This window comes from Manacus vitellinus, unplaced genomic scaffold (genome assembly GCF_001715985.3).
Source record: "Manacus vitellinus isolate BGI_N305 unplaced genomic scaffold, ASM171598v3 scaffold_32_pilon, whole genome shotgun sequence".
Classification (NCBI taxonomy): domain Eukaryota; kingdom Metazoa; phylum Chordata; class Aves; order Passeriformes; family Pipridae; genus Manacus; species Manacus vitellinus.
The window spans coordinates 8,507,917-8,531,081 of record NW_021940460.1 but is presented as its reverse complement, the minus strand read 5'-3'; the positions used below and the strand labels follow the sequence as shown (position 1 = coordinate 8,531,081).

At 42.7% G+C, this 23,165-nt stretch overlaps 1 protein-coding gene across 1 annotated transcript in view; it reads right to left on the bottom strand.

The window, feature by feature from the left end:
- PPM1E (protein phosphatase, Mg2+/Mn2+ dependent 1E) overlaps window positions 1-21,240 on the bottom strand; it is a 63,472-nt gene extending 42,232 nt beyond the window's left edge. Inside the window, exon 1 of the mRNA XM_029961299.1 lies at window positions 21,015-21,240. Within this exon, the coding sequence (XP_029817159.1) occupies window positions 21,015-21,240 (226 nt within the window). The remainder of the gene's footprint in view (window positions 1-21,014) is intronic.
- Window positions 21,241-23,165: the final 1,925 nt, after the last annotated feature.

The following is a 23,165-nucleotide window of genomic DNA, read 5'->3' as shown; positions in this document are numbered from 1 at the left end:
GCTTGTGCCCAGCTTTAATACAGGCTTTCTTTGGTAAATCCATCAACTGCAGAATCCCCTTTTTCCCCATGCTAAGAAATAACTCAAGACAAAATTTAATACATGTGAGTAGGGATAGTCAGGGAGATGAATGATGAGTTTGAAAACTCATGGATGAAAAACATTAGAAAAAATGCCCAGAACTGTCAGGAAGGAAAGTAGCTGTGCAGCTTCTGAACAAAGGATAATAATCTCCAAAAGAAGGGTAAATGCAGTGTTCTGTAGGTCCATGGCTGGATATATGCAATAATACAGGTAAAAATAGGGTAAATCTTTAAGCTTCATGGGGAGGACACCCGACAGGCACAGAATAGCAAAGGAAATTACAAGAAGTTATTTAATTATCCATATATTTTCTTGGTCATTCTCCCTATGAAGTAAATTATTTTCATAGGTTGACATATTACAGTTTGTGGGAGCAAAGTCAGTTAAGAGATCAGGAATGAGTCAGCAGCAGAAGGCTGATGGAAACATTAATCTTGCAGAAAGCTAAAGGACGAGAGGAAAACAGTATCATTGCAGATCAGAGAGAACATAATGGGCACAGAGGGGCTGAAAGGTGAACAGACTGATGGCTGCTCAAAGGAACAGCAGACTGCCAGGAGCTGGGACAGCACAGGCCATAAACAAAGAGGAAATAAACTGAGTAAAATAAGGTGGAACCTTCGAAATGAGGATAAAAATAATTGTGATTCCGAAAGGAGATCATAATTTCCCCAAAGGATGTCATGTCATGGCAACGTGACTGGAGCAATTGTGAGGCATTTGCTGTTTCTCTGGGTGATAAGGAATCAACATAATCTAGTCCTTTGGTACTGGCATTTCAGCCAGTTCACAAAGGGCCTGGAATTCAGCCAGGAAAGTCTTGACTTATCTTTTTGTCCCAGTTCCCAACCCCGTGAATAGTGGGGGCTTTGTGTGCCATCAGCAGGTCACTAAAATATCCAGGTTGTTCACAATAGTACTCAAAAGTACTACCCAAAATCACTGAGGCAATAAAGACTTTTTTGTGTCTTTTGGATCAAGCTGTCGTGTTTGCAAAATACGCTGTGCTGGGTATCCCTGACATATGGTCAGAATAATTTGGTTTGTTTTCTTAAATACCACCTTGTTTTAAGGCAAATTTACTATGCAAGAGCTATGGAGGGGAAAAGGATGCAAAACTAACCAGTGTTCAGTTCCAAGGGAACTCATAATACACATTTAATTTTAATAGGTATTGAAACTGCCTGCTGGGCTTAATATTCAGGCTAATTATGACTAAATCAAAATGGTGGTTCTTTCCCTTTCCTATGTGTTAGAGAAAATCTGGTGTTGTCTGGAGGGAAGAGGGAAAATACAAACAAGGTCATTCACATTCCAACCAGCAGCTGCCAGAAGAGATTGAAAAAGGAACCTCAGCTGTAATTCCTGCCTCTGGAAAAGAATGGAAATGGTTAACTGGTGGCAGGGTCCCACAATCTGAGGTTGGTAAAGCTCATAATCCTCAGATTTCTGAAAGGGCCACACCATCAAAATTCAGTGGTAAAGGAACAGATCAATCTTTAGGACCACACTGGCAGCTGAAGGGAGAGTCCTGAGTGTCCCCAACTTTGCCCTTAAAATGGTTCCAGCAACTTCCTTCAGCCTTTGCCTGGTTAACTCACAATTAGCATGTGCGAGGCTGAGCTAAAAGTTATTTTAGGAGCCAACTGGAAAGGAGATTCAGCCTTTTTAAAAATGGAATTGTTTTCTATGGTTTAAGACTGTTTCCATGGAGAGACCACAGCATATGAACATCTTTAGGCCAAGTGCTTTGCTGCAGGCTTATCTGAATGAAAGCACCACAGGAGGAAGGATAATTGAGGCCAGTTGTTTAAAATTCATGGGCCTCCTCCTATACTTAACTCAGGAGCAGTTTATTTTCATTATTTTGATCTGTTAACCATTTAAAAGTTAAACAGTGCTAAACACATCTCTTAAGTGACACATCTTAATATAATATTTACTCAGGGTAGAATAAACTTAGTTGCAACAATGTCATGCTATTGGGTGAGGGTGGCAAAGTGGCAAAATTATACTGTAGATGAATGTAAAGGGATGCAGAAGGGAAAAAAACATCCATCCTAAAAACAGTGGGCTCTGAACTATTGCCACTTGGGAGAAGCATTCTTTCTAAGGTATAATAAATAGGGCTATTAAAAAGGCAGTTTACTCCTCACTAAAGGAAAATTAAGCAGATAGAATGGTGGTAGTTATTGGGAACAGGAAGGTTGTTGTATCACTTTATAAACCCTGAGTGTGCAGCATGAATATTATCTCTGATTGGGATCTCAGTCCAGCTTCTCTCCTTACAACTTCCCTTCCCAAGACACACACACACACACAAACAAGCAAAAGCACACACAAGGCAATAAAAAAAGATGAAAGGAATGGAATAGCTGTTCTTTCAGGAAGAATTAAGAGTTTATATTCTTTAAAAAGGTTCCTTGAATGGAAGATCAGCAGTATACTGGATATGCTGTGTGCTCTTGCACACCCTCACAAGGCAAATCCAAAAGTCAACCTTTCCCCCCAAAATGCTAATAGGAACTAAGCAGAAAAAAATGTTTGGGGTCCAGGAGCTAATGTTTAAAGTTGAATAACTGAAAGATCTTTATCTAAGTCTCGAGAACATTTTCAGAGGTTAAAAAATGTCATGTCCCCCCTCTGTGCTCCCCCCACCACGTGAATGGCTGGGTCAAGCTGTGTTTCGTGCAGTGCAAGAATTCCTGGTGTGTGGGCTGGGTTGGACTCAGCTGCACTGGCAGGGCTCCTTTCCTGCACTGTCAGCTCACACTCCACTCCAATGTGCTCAGCTGTAACTCTCATGAACCCAGGTGGGATCCTGTGGGCCTTTTCCAGTCAGGGATGTTGTGGGATGCAGCCCATTTATGGTGGCATCAAACTAGGGCAGTCAGCACAGCAAGAACTTAGCCCAGTTACACTTTCATGGTCACATCCCATCCCAGGAAAATTAGGGTCAAAACATTCAGATCTGTTTCCAGGTTTTGCTGAAGGAAGACGATCAGCTGAACCACCTCCCAGTCCAGCATCAGAGCCCTCACCTTCATTTATTGCACTGAATTGTTGCTCCTGGGCCCGGGTTAGGAGGACACCTGCACACTTCTCCTAAGTCAGAAGGGTCATTGAAAACCTGAATGGAAGGAGAAGGACAGGAGGAGAATTTCCTCTGGCAAGTCAGGGTGTTGCCACTTGCTGTGGCTTCGCTCCTGGCTCTGCTGTTCGTGATAAATGTTCGTGCTGGGCTCTGAGAACTGGGTACCAAAGCAGACAGGCTGATATCAGAAGACAATAGCTGAGCCTGGGAACATTTTCTATAGCTAAAGAAATCCCATTTAATATCAGAACATTTACCTTTGACATCAGAACCTCTGTATACAAGAGAGGAACAATTTACACTGACATTTTCCACAGCAATCCTCTTTTCCATTACAAATGCATCATGTTCTTTCCATTCTTATGCATGAAGAATAATGACCTTAAAAGTAACATTTCAATTTACAGGAAATTTTAACTAGTACAATCATCATACCCAAAGGAATATGACATTGAAATATTATTCTCTTGAACTTTGCAAAACACAGTAAGATATCAACACAAATAACAAACCTTTCACTGATTTAATACTCAGACACTGTGGTGAGGTATTTTTGCAAGTAAAGGTTAATTTGCTTCTCCCTGCACAAATAATATTGATAATTAACAAACAATCCATATTCACTCACTCAAACCGAATTTCCTGGGGATGAACAGCAGTACAGAGAAGCAAAATTAGCAGATTTTGACCGGATCCTTTGACCTGCATTTCTTGGACTAATGAGAAAGTATCTCATTAAGATGCAAGCAAGCAGCCCATGTGAGAGGAATTCCAGCTACCAATTGCCTTTGTAATTCCCTGTATTATGACAAACATTTCTAAACACTGGCAGACATTTTCTAACCACTACCTGCAGATTTGCACATTATGCATAGGTCAAGATCCCTGTTTTACTACCAATATACAGTATAACATACACAGCAACCCTTTTATTTTCCTTTAGAACAGAAACCAGCTCTGTGGCAAACAGAGGTAAACAAAACAAGGACACTGATGAGCCTCAAAAGTCCTGTCAGCCACAATCCTGTAAACAAAATGTGTCAGCAGAAGAAAAATGGAAATGTTCGTGTATTTTACGTCTTGAAATTCTGGATCTGATTCCGCTGTTTTACTGCATCTCTGGGGATAAACTCAAAAACCAGACAGGCTTGCTTTGTCATGTTTCTTCTCTGGAGAATTTTGAAAAAGAACCTATTTGCACCAGTGAAGGTTGAAAAAATCGGAATCAACAGTGAGTGACACGCTCAGCTAGTTCCTTGCTCCAAAACAAGTGAAACAAGAAGACACTGCATCTTTTATCCAACTGAAGCCATTACCCCCAGTGGATTTTACACACTTGCAAATATATTTATGATGCCTCATTAGCTTGGCATGATGAATAAACTCCATCAATCAACATTTATTTTACTAGATTTAACTGCTATTACCCTTGAGTTGAAAAGGAAATGAAGAAAAATGTAGGCTTGTAGGAGCTGTTTGCCCAAGGGCTTTGTTAAGGGTGAACAACAAAAAAAAAAAGTTATAGAATCATTTAGGTTGGAAAAGACTTTCAAGATTGAGTCCAACCATTCCCCAGCACTGCCAAGCCCACCACTAAACCCTGTCCCCCAGTGCCACATCCACACATCTCTTAAATCCCTTCAGGGATGGTGACTCAGCCACTTCCCTGGGCAGCCTGTTCCAGTGCCTGAGAATCCTATTGGTGTCAAGAGGGTTCTTTTGTTTCTAAAGGGAAATAAGAATTATTCATCTGCTTTGAATGTTCTTGTCAACAGCCACATCTTGCAGCTGGGGAAGGGTAGAAGGTAAAGGTAACGGGAGCTGCATCCAGAGAGCCCAAAGTCATGAGCATCTCCTCGTTTGGCAAGGAGCTGGGATGACAGGAATTGGTGACGTGGTTCTGGGTCTTCATGTGCCACTGTCACTACCATGTAAATCACCAGCAGAAGTGCCAGGGGTGTGAAATTTTAGATGAGCACAGACTGGGGAAGGGGGAGCAGAAACTGCAAGAACCCCTGAGCAAACTCGTGGTGCTGCAGCTGGCAGAGATTGTTCTGAGATTTAATGCAGGACTTCGGTTTTAAGAGCGAAACAACAGTCCCTGTCAGCCCTAAATTAAACTGTATTTATTTACAGAGCCTGTGCATGCACATCTGTGTGTGTATGCCTCTAAAGATAAAACAGCAAGCAGACAGATGTTGATTCATGGAGAGTTAGAATTAAAATAGCCTCCTTGCTGATTACACCATTCAGCACTAGGCTGTTTTGTCCTATTTGATGTCATTTTTTCATTGCTGAATGCTACAACACTGTCTCATCTCCAGTGTACTTTAATAATGCCACAAAGGTACTAATTGACCAGAACATTCCAACAGTGTGTATATTAAGACTCCCATCATGCAAAACCAACAAAATAAATTGCTAGTTTTATCTGTGCTATCTATCTGTAGATAGGTAGCTGTAATCCCAAAATCTCTCTCTATCCAAATCCCTCTGTTTTATCTCCAATACAATGCTGGAAAAAAACCACAACAAACCGTGCTTATGTTATGCCATATTAAAAGCTCAGCAGTATTTCATTAAATAGCTACATTTGCTTTGTCTGAGATTACAAACCCAGACCTCCCTCTTTCTGGCAATCCATAATCCAAGATATTTGGCACTTTATCAACAATTCCAGACTTGGAAGGATTATAGATGTGCTGACAGTTAAAGGGAGTTAGTTCTCTGCTGAAGATAGATAAGTAGCATGTACTCTTTGATAAGTCCTATCAGAGCCCCACTCTGACAGGAATTCCTCCACGGAATGCCACTAAATCTTAGGTTATGAAGCTCATTAAAGGCGCTGTCGCTTGTCCCACTAGAGCCTGAGCTCCCCTGCCACCAGCAAATGTATTCCAGTTCTTTCCCCAGGTACATCCATGCTGCTTTATAGTCCAGATTCAAAATAACTGCCTGGGCTTTGTGGGGCTGGCAGGGGCAGAAGATGGGAGGCTTTTGTAACAGCACACAGAGATCCAGCCCAGCTAATCTGGTTAGCTGTAAGAGGCAAAGCTGTCCCATGGCTTTGTGTCCGAGGAAGGAGCTGTGTGGCAGAACACAAACACCTTACTCTGTTTGTAAGCATTTGATTCCCATCATTTGCACGGAGTTACCCTGTGAAAGAAGTTGTTGTAGAAACATTGCTGTTGAGGGGGGTTAAATCTCAGCTCTTTAGTCGCAGTGAGTCTCCTCCGTGCCAGATTTTTCCGATATAATTACCCACATATGCACACACACGCAGAGCACGAGGATCCATGCCAGTACCACTGAGGGGGAGCAGATCTAAGCTGACTGAATATTAGGAATATCGTAACAGCTTCTGCAGAATTTGGTCATACTTGTAGTCACTTAACTGGGTGCTCCACCATGACAAAACCCATTCTGAAATCTCTTCTTGTCTTCAACACAATTGGTGAAATAACAGAGCAGGAGCAGCAAAAGCCTTCCTGTACATGTAACCAAGGTCTCGGTTCAAACACCTCAGCAGATTCATTTAAAATAAGTGTATTATAATTTCCTAGATTATTACCTGCCAAAGCTCAGTGGGTGGTCTCTGAAGGCCTACGCTGACAGGAATCCCAGGTTCTTAGAATCCTGTCATATCTGTCTGCATCCACCCCCTCAATGTTTCCAGTTTCCCTTCTCCTGCTTCTGAAAGTAATTCCCTTGGTAGCTGTCACATTAAGATATTGGGATACAGTTCCTCCCGCTGCACTTTCGCATTCCAGCTGAACCTGACTGTCAAGTTCCCTGACAGGAAGCGAGTCCAACCTACTCCAGTGCCTTGAGATTAATTTGCCTCGTGCTAATGAAAGCCAATTTCTAATTTCCACCCTTAATTGTGATCAATAGGGCTTGAATGGAACTCCTGCAGCCAAAGGGAGGGAGCAGGGACAGGTGGAATTCCTGCCCCGTGTGGCTGTCAGGAATTATGTGCCACCCAGATTGGATTCTGCAAGTTCAGCTGTTTTTCAGAAGGAGGGAGATGATGGCTCAGAGCATTATCAGGGGAGCAAATCTGGCAAAGTTTGAGAGCACAGTAAAAACTGGGAATGGGTTTAGAGTCAGACGAAGTCAAACCAGCTTTCAGCCACATATTATCCCCCTATAGCTGCTTTTTCCATAAAAGGGCATTCCTTAAGGTGCCTCAGGTACTTTATTGAGAGAAGTTTATTTCCCACAGGTGTCAAGGCCCAACTCCTGCCTGAGCCATCACCTCTGACCCTCCACTCTCTCTTATACTCCAGTGCTATAAATCACCCTAGAGCATGTACAGCTTGTTTATGTCCACACAGTGTTCTCTGAGACACAGCTGGGAGGAAAACTCTACAATTCTCCTGCATGCTGAGTTCAGAACAAACCAAACCAGCACAAGAACTTACATGTACACACGTTAACACATCACTTAACTGATTTGATAGTTTATAATAAGCTTACAATCATGTTATTTTTAACTAAGGAATCTAATTTGATCTTAGTGGTGACCATGGCAAGCTTGTTTGCTTCCTTGGCTACAGTTAAAAGCTGTCCTAGACAGGAGCTGAGCTGTGTATTTGTGTGCTTTTTTTCTTTTTTTCATTATTGAACACCACGGCTTGGCCAATAGTTTGCAGAGATAAAATAATCTAAATGATATTTCCAAGCATGATATCAAGGGTAACACTTCCTAAAGTGCTCAGTTGATGTTGCCATTTTTCGGAAACTTTCCCAGTTTGTTGTTGTTCCCACCAGTGTTATGAAAAGGGCAGCAATTTTAGACACTTCACTGTAAAATTTCGTTATCATGTCACTTACCCTTGCACTGAGTGAGACTAAGCAGCTTGTATTTGCTACTCATACTGACACTAGTAGTGTCTACTGTTTTCACAGATAGTACTAGAAAGGTTTTAGAAGTACACACAGAAAGCAACAGGAAAATTTACAGTAGAATTAATCAGACTTGCATCCAGCTCCCAGGGCTGTTTTAAAACACTGCCTTATCGTGCATATATTTTTGTTTTTCTCAGATTATGATTATAACAAATGAATAATTAACCTCTGCCAGCAAATACAGAGAGTAACATCATCCTCATACAATTAACTGTATTCACACAACAGAGATGTGTAAACTATATTTGGATCCAGGAGGTGGAAAAAACAGATGAATCTGGGGAGCAAAAGAATACTTGTGAAACGCCTTTTTTTTTTTTTAACAGGATATCCAAGCATGTAGGCTGGAAAAAGAATTTGGAAGATACAAATATAGTTAATTTGGAAGATACAAATATACTTAATATAGCTGTAAACTCTTTATTTTGTTATTAAGTCAACATATCACTCCACACTTCAATTCTGCCAGCAACGAGCAGAGTAAGAGATCTCCTACACAGGAGAAAGAACAAATCTAATAACTACCAATTCCTCTTACATATCAGAAAGAACAAACCTGCTAACTGCCAATTCCTTCCAAATTGATGTATTTTGGCAGGCTGGAATTAGTGGATTAGTTGCAGTCTTTGACCTTGGAAGCAAAGTACATTGTCCTCCTCACAATCCCCAACAAGCAGCAACCAAAGTTCATCAGCACCAATTTCTGGGGGAACTGTCAATGGGCTTGTGCTCGTGGTGAAACTTCTAGATTATGACAAATTCTTATTTCTCATTTGTAAAACAGCAAGAGGAACTGGTAGAGAACAACAGATTTATCTTTTCAAACTGCTCCTGGAAGCACAAAAGCACCTCTAGGTGGGTTGGTCACAGAAACATCAGCTGGCCAGAACAATTTGGACCCTGTATTTACCTTGCCAGACTTCCTTTGTCATGCAAGAACCACTTAAGGCTGGTAAAAGAGGAGGGTGAGACTGGAGGGAGATTACAACCCTATAAAACCAGAGTTAAGATATTTAAGCTGCTGCACTATAGTTACTTTTGACAGGTTATGGAATAAGTAAGTGAATATGGTTTGGGAAAAAATGTGCAGTTTTCATCAAGGAATCGAATGGAATGTACAGTTTTTCACCTTGGAGAGGGAGAAAAAGCATCAGTCTGTTGGTTTTTTATTGATTTCAGCTGCCCAGACTTTAAATGGAACTGATTAGGTTATTAAGTTCAATCAGTGTTTTCCTGATGTTTAAACACAGCCTGTTAGGTCTGAAGCTGGCAGGTAACTGCAGGAGAGAGCAGGCCAGCAGTTCCTTTTAATGGTTTTAGCCCAGCTGATGTTTCAGAAGGTCTAATTACGATGTTATTTTTTAATTATGTATTTTCCTCTGACACTGTGTCTGCTACATTTTCTCATTCTGTCCCTCTGTTCTTGAAGTGCTAATTGAAAACAGACCCCGCTTAAATTTCTTCCCAAGCACTGACAGATCCCACCTGATCTTTGCTTACAGGTTAAACCCCCCAACCAACCAACCCCAAAAAGGCTCCAAAATTGTACAATGGATGCAATTGTGGCCCAAAGGAAGCACTGGAGAATTATGGCTTTGAAGGGCACAGTTTCACCCCTTGATCCCAGCTTGTGCATTTTCATGGCCAGTCTTGTAGTATTTTGTGTTTTACTTCAAGCTTCAGCTGTTCAGGACAAGTACTTTCAAATTTCAGATTATTCTTCTTTTTAAGGAAAGTTTCCAAGTTTCTTGATTGCAGAGTAAAAGTTTAAAATGTTTCTAAGTACCTTTTTCAGAAGCAAAACCAACAACAGTGGGTTTTTTTCCTCAATTATTTTAAATTTGCATCAGTTTTATCTTTTTGAGTTGAATTGTGATACGATGATTACTTGGTTTGACAGCACTTTCTACTTCACCTTTTGCATATCCTTGTTGTAGGAAGTGGCATTTTTAATGTCATTTTTATATGGCACTTTTCTAGAGGCATAAGAAAAGCACATGTCAAACAAGACTCCTAACTGGATTTGGATTTGTAGCAGCAGCACAATATAATTATCATTTAACTTCTAACTACAGAAAGACATGAAAATTTTTTGAGAAGGGCAGAGAGTGGGGAGAAAAGATTAAGAATGAAAAGGATTTTCTTAAGGGGAGAAGAATTTTTTAATGTTTACTTTTAAACCAAAACTGACTTGTTCTTTTCTTTTTCCCCCCCCTACAAATTTTTCCAACCTCCTGCCCTGTTTTATGTATTTATCCTTCCTCATTCACAGGAAAGTAAAACAAATCATCTTCCTCAAAATAAAGGATAAATATAGAGTAAATTAATTAACTCAGTTGTGAAACATAAGGGTTTATGAAACTGGAGGATGTGTTAGTTTATTCTTGGATTTAAAAGCAGCAGTTTTTGAGGGTCACATCCTGTGCCTTTTTACTCAGCCCAAGCTTCCTTTGACATAACTTGGAAGTTCTTGACATGCAAAAAAAGTGAATTATTCTCCACACACACTGTCTAGGTTGGCATTTTCCTGAAACTTTCTGTGTTTATTGTTGCTGCCAGTATTACTGCCAGGGTTTAACACCTCTGAATGTTTTCTGTTCCGTCTGCCAGACAGCCACAGGCAAAAAGAACAGTGTCATACCTTCTTCCCCACTACAAGGAGACAGTTGAATTATTTTATCAATCTTTCCAAAAAACCTCTGAGTGCAGCCTGAAGCAGCTCCCTGAAAAGAATTTGTAACTGGTAACAAGATATTAATAGCAAACCACACGAAAGCAAGAGCATGAGAAAGTACCAGACCCTTTTCTGACTTTGAAAATTAAAGTTACAGCACAGCCCCAAGACCTTGCAGGGATGGCAAAGCACCAACACAGCAGTGCATAACCAGCTTGAATTTAGCAACTTGGTCACAACAAAACAGGGGTTATAAAAAAAATAATTGAGGAGTTTCTCTGTTTTGCAAACCCATTTCACAGCCTGACAATGATTCTCTGAGGAATGAATGGGAGGAACATGGGTGGGTCACACAGGTTGTGGTGTTATTTAATTCTTTCTTCCTCTTTCTGTTTTATTTTTTTCATGCTACCTGATTAGCTGGTTTTCATGTTTTTTACAAAAAAAAGCAGACTTCCTCAAAGTGCTTTCCTTTTTCTTTCTCTGCTTCCTCAACAGATGTTCTTTGTTATCTCTACTTCAAAAGGCATTTTTCTCAGCATTAAAAATAAAAAAATAACACCCCCCACAAGGTGTGGATTCCAGCTTTAATATTATAGGTTACAACCTGTGTTTTTGTTCCTGTTAAGATGCACAAACACAACATGGACACAAGAATTGTGTGACTTCAGTTTTCAGAGGACAACGACTTAAACTCAATAATTTTCAATATGTTAACACAAAACTAGCTTTTTATTAAGTAAATTATGTATTTTGTAATATATAAAATATATATTTCATAATTGGTTTCCTAAGTCTATTTAACACAGAGTTACATTAACAGAAATAGAAGAGCAGCCTATTAAAAGATAATGATCAAAATATTTAGAGTTCATTGCTTTCTGCATTAAATTTTGAACTAGTCAGGATGAATTTAACAAGTGTTTTTCATATTTATTGTATTCTACTACATGCACTGGTTCTAGGTAATTAAAAATGCCTGTTCTTACTCCCTGTTGAAAGAACCTTCTTGTATCTCCCAAAGACATAGAGAGAGTTTGTAAGATTTGGGGGAGGGGAGAAATATTTTAAGATATTTAGCAATTTTGTAGCAGAAACTATTTTTTCTTTAATCCCCAGAGTCAGATTTAGAATTTTGTGGCTTGGTTCATGTTTTCAGAGATGACTATTGTATGTCATAAACAGCATCAGCCCTTGTGAAAAAAAAAAGTGACTGTGACTTGCACCCACTGGGGTTTGTGAGGTGCTGAACCAAAAGCATCCAATGGCCAAAAACGCCCTTCTAAAATTAGTACTCAACGTAATTAGGGAGATTGAAAGTATTCCATAGGATCATTTGGGTCATTCCTAATCAGCCAAACCCAAAAAGGTGAACACCAAGGAAAGTTTAAAGCGCTTCAAATTCATTCTCAGCTGAACAATGCACTGGGGAAGGATCAGTTATTAATGCAGGCTCAGTTCTCTCCAGCCAAGGAGCCTGGACACACATCCCCTGGAAAAAACTCTCTTTTCCCACTGCTTTCAGTGGGAATTGCACCAGTTTCCCAGAGTGATAACTCTACCCCTCTGTTTGTATGGCAGACAATTATTTCCATTGATTTTACACAGTTGTACCACAGAGGTAAAAGGTTAAAGGCTGGAGAAAAGACCTCACGCTTTTATTTAATCAATGCTCATTTCTACTGGGGGTACTTCCACCAATAATTCACGTGCCTATGCTAAGCTTAGGATCAAATAATTCTCTTTTAAAGTCTGATGGTTTGACTAGTTCAAAATTTGACTTTTTTGGAGTGCCAAGAGGAGGAGAGACTAAGTTCCTGTTGCACCAGATTGATCCCTTACCCTGTGGAGCACATTCCAGGGAGGAAGCAGAACCCAGAACACCCCAACCCACCCATGTTCTGCAAGCACAAAGTGTATCTGTCCCCAAACAAGTGTTCCTCCTAATCTCTAGAAATATTGGGCTTCTGACTTCTCATTACCAAATATGTAGGTTTTTACCCAGCTTTTCTGAAGAAAGGTAGTAAGACAGCTCAGAGGATAAGCCCTTTGAAGACCTTTATATATAAATATATGAATTCAATCATATTTGCCTCAAGCACAGAGATGAGATGACAAACAGAATGACACTACTCATAAGAAAAGCTGGAAAAAACCTTAGTATAAAATACATGTCATGCTGTGTATGTAAGTGTGTGCCATTGGTTTATATTAAATTATTCCTGCTTTTTCTGCAGGTAGGAATTTTAGATAGTTTATCACCATTGTCAACTGGGCCCATAGGTTCTAATAAGAACTGAATGTTTCCCTGAATTTTCAGGTGATCTATTACAAGCCAATAAACTAAATACCTTATTTTTTCTAAATGCATTATGAGTTTTATCAATGCTGTCACATAACTGAATAAAACAATCAAGCAATGCCTAACTGAGCAAAAGCTCATTGCACACAAATCTATTAAACGTGGAAAACCAAATTTCAGGTACCTAATATTCATCCTGTTGGGAAACAGAAAAAGAAAACACAATTTATTTGCTGAATTCTCAACCAGAGCGTGGGGGTTTCAGCCTTCCAGAGTTTCAAGTTAGGACTGAAAGCAGCAGAACCATTCCAGAAGCTAATTAATATGACATGCAGAGCACTGTATTTGTTACACTAACGAGGAACAACTTACCACATTCATTTCAGATCTTTGAACCTCAGTAAGAAGGTCACAGCCTGAGGTGAAAGGAACAGCCCTGGAGACAGTGCCAAGAAGTTAAAATGCCAAGGCCTATTTTTATACTCTGCTTCTATTTTTAGTTACATCATGATGGAAGTACAGAGCCTATGAAAAAATCATATTCTCGAATGAGAGAAAGTACTCAGATCCCTTACTGTAAATGAAGAGCAAAAGAAGCTAAACTTGAAAAATTGTTCGGTGCAATTTAACAGACTTTACTGGATCATCAAAGGCCAGCAAAAATAGCTTCAAAATCACATCCTCTGAGAAAATTAACTTGAAGGAGCTACCCCCAATTTTACCCAATTAATCAAATATTCCTTTTTTTGTAATTACAGCTACGAGAAAGCACGAATGTTTCTCAGTTCAGGTTTGTCTGCATCCGAGCACATTTTCCCAGGATCAAACTGCAGCAGCCAACTTTTTAATTTTGCTTTCCCAACAGGAAAACATCGAACTCCTCACTGGAGTGCACGGAAAGTTCAGGCCTGGGAGCAGCAGCACAGCTCCAAATGTTGGTTCAGTTACTCAATCAGGAGTTGCCCTCAGCTGTTTTCCATCCAATACAAACACAAACGGAGGTAATCCTGCAATCTAGTTAACTTGTTTAACTTCTGTATTAATTATAGAAGTACCCAAGGGCAGCTACTTCCCACGCACTCCTAATTTATGACTCTGATGATTACTTCTTTATAAAATGTCTTATTAAAGGCGGGTAATGTTGTTTCTTCCTAATGAAGTACAAAGGCGCAGCAGAAATGTTGCTGTGAAACAAGTCCACGATCTGCAATCATTTTATCTAATCACTGGTGTGTTGTAACAACAAAAATCTAGAGTATTTGTTTAGTAATTTAGTTTTCAGCCAACCCAAACATGAGGCCTTACAGGACAACATGTAGCAATGACCATTTACTGTTTAGTGGAGTGTCATTGTTGCCAACATATCATGGACACATATTGTCCAGGATACATTTATTTTTATAATCATTTGCATTATGTAATCGTGGTTGCATTGCATAAGTCAGTCTTGCAGCATGCCTCAAAGAACATGTAATGTTTTAAGCCACTGACTCCATTTCATCCCATTTTTCATGTGTCTTTCCTAGACAGCGAGAGTATTCCCAAGGAGAAAACGAGCCAAAAAAAAAAAAAAAGAGCACACACCAAATGATGTGAAGAGAGAAAATGGTGCAGAACAGCCAGGGAATATGACAGCAAATGCAGGAATAAATAATATTCTCATTATCTGTGTACTACATGCCCTGCTGCTTTTGCTTTTAATGTGATCATGTAGGCAATTTAGCAAGACAACAAAAATGAATGAGTGCACACCAGTGTCGAGGCACTGAAACTTCTACTCACAGGCTGGAAAACAAACTAAAAGTTTAACCTTAGCATCAATACAAATATTTTTTAAACCTTCTGTGAAAAGAACCACAACTAAATGGATTATCCTTTCTTCAAAGAACGGGTGGAGAAATGCTCTGCCATTGTCGAAGGCAATTACAGTGAGGAATTTTAAGGATAAAAATATTCTATGCCGAGTGTTTTGTGTAAAACAGAATTACTACACAAACTCTCCAAAGGAATGAAGCTCATCACATCCGAAAGGCAGAGCCAAAAGTAGTTTCACCTGATGGCAAATAAGATTTTAGTTTTAACAGTGGTTGTATAAGGTCCAAAAAAAGAAGGTGTTAGCACAGATCTAATTTTTCAATCAGTTTGCTAAAGGAGTAGCAGAATCTGTGGAAATTGCTCTTGGGTCAGAAAAAAAAAAATCCTGGTGTGAAAAGCTCCTAACAAAATTAATTCCCTTCAATGTGTTGTACTACCAGCAACATCCATTGAAATAAAAGCACAGGAATGAATCTATTTCCATAATCTCTTCACTAAGAATGATTTTTTTAATGCTATATAAAGCAACTTCCAAGCACAGTCACCCTCGTGCTTGAAAAACTCAGCATCCTTCTAATCATAAAGTAGTAAGTTTTGAAATGTCACCATCTATGTTAACCATTGCAAAATGTAAATCTGCAATTTAAATAGCTCATTTCAGCTGATATTCCTTTTTTAAAATGAGTATCAAAATATTTGATTTACTTCAGTATTTTTAAAAGCGTGGGAGAGTGAACTGAGTATGTCTCAAAAGCAACGTGAAGAATCTCTCACTGTGCAGAGCATTGGTTGTGTTTTGAAAATGTTTATTTCTAAACCCCACCTCTTTGTAGATTACAATGATTTCCAGGCTAAAGGGGATGAAATGTGCCCATTTGTATGGCCAGGACATCACCAACATCCAGCAGATGGTTGGATTCCATAGCAGGTTCTCTTAAGGAGTAAAAAGGCACTAAGAGCAATATCAAAGCTCCCTTGACTTTCTGCACACATTCCCAGGAGATTATTGTGGGTTTCTTTGCAGAGAGACACCCAAATCCCTCGGGTCTGACACCCAAATCCCTCGGGTCTGACACCCAAATCCCTCAGGTCTGACACCCAAATGCCTCGGGTGTGACACCCAAATCCCTCGGGTCTGACATGAGCATCAACAGCCAGCCCCAGCCAGCCCAGTGACAACCCTTGGGAGAGATTCCCAATCTTGGAGGGGCTCCTGTGAGATGTTCCCAAACCTACAACTGGGTGGGGGAAATCCCAGACTGGTTGGAGTTGGAAGGGACCTTGAAGATCATCTCCTCCCAGCCCCTGCCATGGCAGGGACACCTTCCACTAGCCCAGGTTGCTCCAAGCTCTGTCCAGCTTGACCTTGAACACTTCTAGGGATGGGGCAGCCACAGCTTCTCTGGGAATTCTCTTCCAGCACCTCACCACCCTCACAGGGAAGAATTTCTTCCCAGTATCCCAATCTAAACCTAGATTAGACTAAATATTCCTAATATTGAATCTAAATTTAATGTCCTCTGTCAAATCTCATTAACCATTAGAAAATCCCCCCAGCAGATGCAATCAGTACCCACTCCTGTCATTCACTGTGGGCCCAGGCCAACATCATCATTTCCTTTGTAAAACCTCACAAAAGATGATGGGAAAAAAAGCACCACCTTAAAAAGGACGGTATTTCTTTTTTTGTTGGTTCTTGTGATGAATATTAGAGATGGCAAGCAGTTAATTATATTTCCTGAAAGGACTTTGAGATTGCAATCAATGGAACAGGTGATAAAAGGCAAATTATAAAGGAGTAAAACATCAGAGGCTATTTAATGTGATGCTAAGAAAGGCAATCTAGAATCATCTATAAATTTAAACTTAGAGAAAGTGACAACAGTGCCAGCTTTTATAGGATGGGGGTTAAGAAAGCAAGTTAAAAACATGTACATCTGCTTTTTAAAGGGAGAGAATTTCATCTCTTCACTCAACAGTGATGGACAGCAGGCAGAACACGCTGTTTGCAAGTTAAGAGCTTACTTTATTGAAAAAAGGATTTCTGCTCATGGAAAATCACCATGAGAAGTTCTCCCCTTTAGCTTAAAATTGCAAGTTGAGGGGCATAACCTTCATTACTCTCTACATTTTACATAATTCCAGTATTAAAAGGCTGAGCCTGTGTTGCCTTTCTTGATTTTTCATAGCAAGACTGTGGGAAAGATACAAACCTAAACAAAAATATTTTCTTTCTTTAATACAAAGAAAGCATCAACTAAAAAACCTCACTTCAAATATTGCATTTTTTTAGACTCTGAGATATTCTGTGGATGTTGTATAGCATTCTGTGAGGAAATCTGGAAGGGCAGTGCTTAGAAGTTTTTCTTTTCATGTTCCAAGTCAGAGCACGATTTTTGCAATCCTCAAAATAACCATGTTGTCATCAGTGCCTTAGTTGAGCACTTAAGATGCCATAACAATTAATTTTAGTTTTATTTTACTTATCATCTTCTGAAAATCTCAGCACTGGAGAAACAGGCCTACTATTTAAGCCTGTTCAGGATGGTTCTAAACAAATATTTGAAAGCCAAACATTGTATCACCAAAATCACCGAAACTGAACCTGAAACTACAAATGATACCAACTGTATCTACTCCCATCAAAGTCTGGGTTTAAAAAAGAGAGAAAAAGAACAATATGCAGCTGAATTTTTCAAATTATTTCATTTCTAGAGGAAAAAATGTAACAGCAAGATGAATTTGTTCTTCCTACTGACACAACTTCTAAGAGTCTGGCCCTGTCCTCTCCTGGGAACCACAACTTTGCTGATCAGTTTTTCAGATGTCTTGTCAAGAACCAGCTTTTAAAATGCATTAGATTTAATGAAAGTATCAGGAGGAAGAGAACAGAGCATGATATGCAACTTTGTTACATCAGGTTAGTAACTTCTTCCTTTAAAATAAGTCAGAGAAGAGGTTCTGCTCCTGAATCAGACGAAGTGATGGGGTCTCATGTAACAGATTAAGGGTTTGGTATATTTGTCCCTACATAGAAACTATGTAAATGACATATTTTTATCTTGAATAAGATGTTATAGAAGATAACCACAAATTGAACTTGCAGGCTTTCAGCCAGTGGTCCAATAAAATTCCTCAGACATTCTTGGTTTTTGGCTATTTTCTTCATCTACTGTACCTCCCATGGGAGAGTTTATTCTGTGGAGGGTCCCTAAGAAAGCACACGGGACACATTTTGTGGCATTTAGGCAGATATAAAGATTACATTAATCTAATTTTCCAAGCATATGTTATCTCTAGGAAAAAAAAAAACCAAAACAGGAACTGGAAATCTCAAAGGGGAATATGAGTCTTTTGGAAAAGAGCAGGAAAAGCTCATAAATAAAAACTCTTTGATACTCATACACAGTGGCACAAAACCATTATATTTCTTCATGATTGGCAATATGTTCTCATTTCTGAGATGGTCTCACTTCCCTCAAAAAGATCTAAAGCTCTGTGCCTAAAATAGCTGAAAAACAGCTGTTGGATTTTTCACAGCAATGGGTTTTATCCTCATGCTACATATAATGCAAACCAGTCATTTGACTAATATATAGTTGCAGAAAACATGCCTTCACAGTACAGTCCCTCTTGCTAATGACAAACCAATAAAATATTCCCTTCACAGGAGTTTTCAAGTGCTTTTTTTTTTGTTTTTAACACTATCATAACCATTTGGCATAAAAGTAGCTTTAATGATATGCAGGAAGTTTCCCTTCTCTGGAGTCATCTGACCAGTCCAACCCTTGGCTGTAAAAGGTGAAAACATTCTACTTTTGCCTGTTTTATAGTCTTGTCACAGTTTTAAGTTTCTCTGGTGACTGGAGAGTATACTAAAAATACAATACCTTACCTGAAGAATAGTTTTGCATACTTGCACTTACCTTAGATTTCACCATCACTCAAGAAAAACCTATTTCAGTTTAGCTCTGTCTTAGAGGTTATCAGATTTGGCTTACATTTTAAATGTTTTAAAGAATTACTTTGCAGTTATCTTAGCTAGATAGATATAAATCAATTTCTATCACTCTTCAGTTAAAAAGATATTAATTTACTATTTGAAAAGGAATTATCTATACATTGATAGAATTATTTAAACCTTTGGAAAACAAGTTTCTTATGGCGTGATCTCCTGCTCCCTTAATTTTGAAGTTTTTGCCTGTGGAAGGAAGCCTGCATTGATTTCACCACAAACAAAGCCAAGAGATGTTTCATTCAGTGGCAATCAAAAGATTTATGCTGAAGGCTGAAAAAAACCGAACGACCACAACCTGGCAAGAGCTGTGTCTATAAAAAGAATCCTCTGAAAATGTCTTTTTTTTTTTTTCTTAATAGTTTCAGCCGTTAATATGGGCTTCAGAAACTGGGGAATCTGCCTGTCCTGGGGTAGGAGGACAGGCAGAGAGAGAAGGGGTGGGGGAGGAATTCAAGTTCAAATTCATTTCGTAGATACACTTTAAATAACACTTTCAAATAATCTGCTCCACGTCTAAAACTTTATTTGCACTAACGTGACTTTTGATCTTACAAGTCTGTTTAAAAATAACCCAACAAAACACGTCCTAAATAGGTAGAAGGGACTTGCCTCTCTGCTCTCTACCACATCCCATGAATGTGCTGCTGTATTCCAGAGACTTTCCAAAGGTGGCAGGGTGAGCATGTGTGAATAGGAGAGCTTTGTCCTCTGCAGCTATCATTGTGTCGTCCCTATCGTCCACAAACGCAGAGGGCAGATGAGAACTGAATAGAAACAGACCATGCAGTTGTAAAACCCGGTTCTTTCTTTATTATTTATTTATTTCTGGCACTGAGTAACACCTCTCATTACAATTACCGGCTCAATGGCAGAAAGCTCCCCGGTGTGCTGTGCGGATTTTCACAGTTTCATTTGTCTCCTCCTGTGGCATCAGTTTGAAAAGCTTCCTAAAGAATCGCCACTAACAACCATTTCTATTTCAAGCCTTCAAAGCCGAAGCTGAGCACAATACACGGCACTGGGAACTGATCTTTAGGTTTCAGTCCACAGACTTTCCACACTGGGAATAGATCCCATCTGTTTCCTCTTTATGCACCAGCCTTTAGAAAGCACAGATCTGGAAACTGCCTCCGTACAGAACCGAGTATAGCCGGCTTTCCCCAGCTGACGGCAGAAAAATCCCCATGATTATGGATAGCTTTCTCCCAAGGCTTTCTACTCCTCTTTTCTCCCCGGTCTGTGAATACACGGTGTGCTTTTCTCCGTGTGCGGTGATTTTTTGGAAGGATGAAGGGGGTGGACCACTTTGTCCCCTTCCTCTTTTTCCCCTTCCTTTTTTCTTGGCAGAGGTTTCCCCGTTTACAAACCCTCACACAGGGAACATTTCAATTTAAACCCTCGGCACAATCAACCACAGGCAAACCCCCCTCCTGCTCTGGCACCAGAGCGTGAGACATTTCCCCCACCACTCTCCCTCCCCACCAAGCTGCTCTCCAGATGGATGCTCGTGGCTCTCCCTTGTCTGTTCCCTTCGCCTGTCCCGGCCGGAGGGAAGGAGAGGGCACAGGGTAGAGGATTCTTTTGGGCAGGGGGAACCGGGCAGGGCAGGACACTGTGACCCCGAACAGCTCAAGCACCGCCGAAGTCCTGAACTCTTTTTGCCTCGGGGATCCCTCGCCTCCCTCCCTCAGCCCCACACAAGAAGGGGTCCCTTTAGCCCCACACGAGGGAGTCCCTCAGCCCCCACGCTCCCCACACGGGAGAGTCCCCTCAGCCCCGTCAGCCCCACACTGGGGGGTCCCTCAGCCCCACATTAGGGCGTCCTTCAGCTCCCACATTGGGGGGTCCCTCAGCCTCACACTGAGGAGTCCCTCAGTCCCCACATGGGGGGGTCCTTCAGTCCCCACATGGGGGGGTCCCTCAGTCCCCACATAGGGGGTCCCTCAGTCCCCACATAGGGGGTCCCTCAGTCCCCACACTGGGGGGGGTCCCTCAGTCCCCATATTGGGGGGTCCCTCAGTCCCCACACGGGGGGTCCCTCAGCCCTCACGCTCGCCACACCGGAGGGTCCCCTCAGCCCCGCGCCCTGCCCCGCTCCCCTGAGCCCGGCACTCACTACTTGTAGAGCTGCTGCAGGCAGAGGTCCAGGCTTGTAGAGCTGCTGCAGCAGAGGCCAGCATCGACCTGCCACCTCTCCTCGCGTATGTACTGCCGAGCAGCGCCGGCCAGCGGGGCGCAGCGGACGGCGGCGGGCGGCGGGCGGGTGGCTGGGGTCGCCGGCGTCGCTTCGCCGCTCTTCTCCTCCTCTGCTTCAGCTGCCTGCTCCCGCCGATATCTCCCATCGGCCCGGGCTCCTCGTCAGCGTGCGCCCGCGGCTCGGCAAAAAAAAAAGCCGGGGGGGCGGGACAAAGGGGGGCCGGGCCGGCGGGGGCTCCTGCTCCGCTCCGCTCGGGCCTCCGCTTGTCCTGCCCGCCGAAGGGCCGCGGAACTCTCCAAACAGCCTCGAGAAAGCGGCGGATAGGTCTTCTCCTCCGCGCTGCCGCCGCCGCGCCGCTGCCCGAGCCGCCCGGCCATCGCTTCGCATTCCGCCGCCCGCCGGCGGATCAGCACTCGCGCCCGCCCCCAGAGAAGCTTCCCTGCTCCCTGCCCGCCACGCCTCCCTCCTCCCGCTCCCGCCCGCCGCCGCGCCGCGCTCCCGAGCCGGGCCCGCGGGCCGCGCACGCCCGGGGGTTGGGGCGGGCGGGGGGCTGAAGGGGACGCGCCCTCGCGTGCGGGGAGCGCGCGGCGCTGAGGGGGCCGGGCGCTCCGGCGGCGCCCGCAGGGGGGCGCGCTCGGCCGCGGCGGTGACGGGGAAGGGGGGGAGCGGGAGCTGCGAGAGCCGCGCCGCTGTGATGAGTCATGCGAAGGCAGCCAGACGCGTAGGTTCCTCACAGGAACCCGGAGGAAACCTGAGCGCACATCGCCTGTTACCTAATCCCCCTGCCTCCTTCAGGGCTTCCCTGAAGCTTCCGCCGCCGCCGGCGCCGCCGCGGCTCCCGGAGGGTGAGCGGGGCTCGGAGGGGGGGGCCGGGGCGTGGTCCGCGGTGTGGGGACGGAGCATGTCCCTGCCGAGCCTCCGACCCGGGCGGGCGCGCCTTCTGGGGGCGGTTTGACACCGGAGCTTTGCGTGAGGGGAACTGGCCATTGAAAGAGAGCAGATTTAGATGGGATATTGGGAAAAAATTCTTCCCTGTGAGGGTGATGAGGCCCCGGGACAGGTTGCCCAGGGAAGCTGTGGCTGCCCCATCCCTGGAAGTGTCCAGGCCAGGTTGGACGGGGCTTGGAGCAACCTGGGATAGGGGAAGGTGTCTCTGCCCATGGCAGGGGGGTTGGAACCAGATGATCTTCAAGGTCCCTTCCAACTCAAACCATTCTATGATTTTATGATTAAAAATGGGGTATTTAAGCAGGAACGTCCCCTCCAGCCTGTCGCGTGGGGCCTGACCCGCACTCCCACACCCACGGTGGTGAGGCCCCCAAACCCCAGCCCCTCAGCCCTCCCCGTCCCCCCAAACCCCTGGGAAGGGCAGCCTGGGGTTGTTTTACTTCACTTCCAACACTTAGCAACAAAACTTGTCTAAAATTCCATTCAAGATGGGCATATGAATAGCCATGAATAGTCATAAAGTTGGAGTGAGACCAGAGGAAGCCACCAAGATGCTCAGAGGGATGGGACACCCCTCCTGTGAGGAAGGGCTGGGAGAGCTGGGGGTGTTCACCTGGAGGAGAGAAGGCTCTGGGGAGACCTTAGAGCTCCTTCCAGGGCCTAAAGAGGCTCCAAGAGAGCTGGAGAGGGACTTTGGACAAGGGCATGGAGTGACAGTACAAGGGGGAATGGCTTCCCACTGCCAGAGGGCAGGCAGTGTTAGGTGGGATATTGGGAAGGAATTCTTCCCTGGGAGGGTGGGGAGGCCCTGGCACAGTTGCCCAGTGAAGCTGTGGCTGCCCCATCCCTGGAAGTGTTCAAGGCCACATCAGACAGAGCTTGGAGTAACCTGATCTAGTGGAAGGTGTCCCTGCCCATGGCAGGGAGTTGGAACAAGATGATATTTAAGGTCCCTTTCAACCCAAACCATTCCATGATTCTGTGATAAGTGACACATTACACCATATCTACATATTCATATTCCCCTTCTGGCAAAGGAGAGCTCATGAGCAGCTGAAGATGTTGGACCAAATGAAACTTAAAAGACAACCAGTCAGTGGGAGACAAACTGCAGCTGATGTT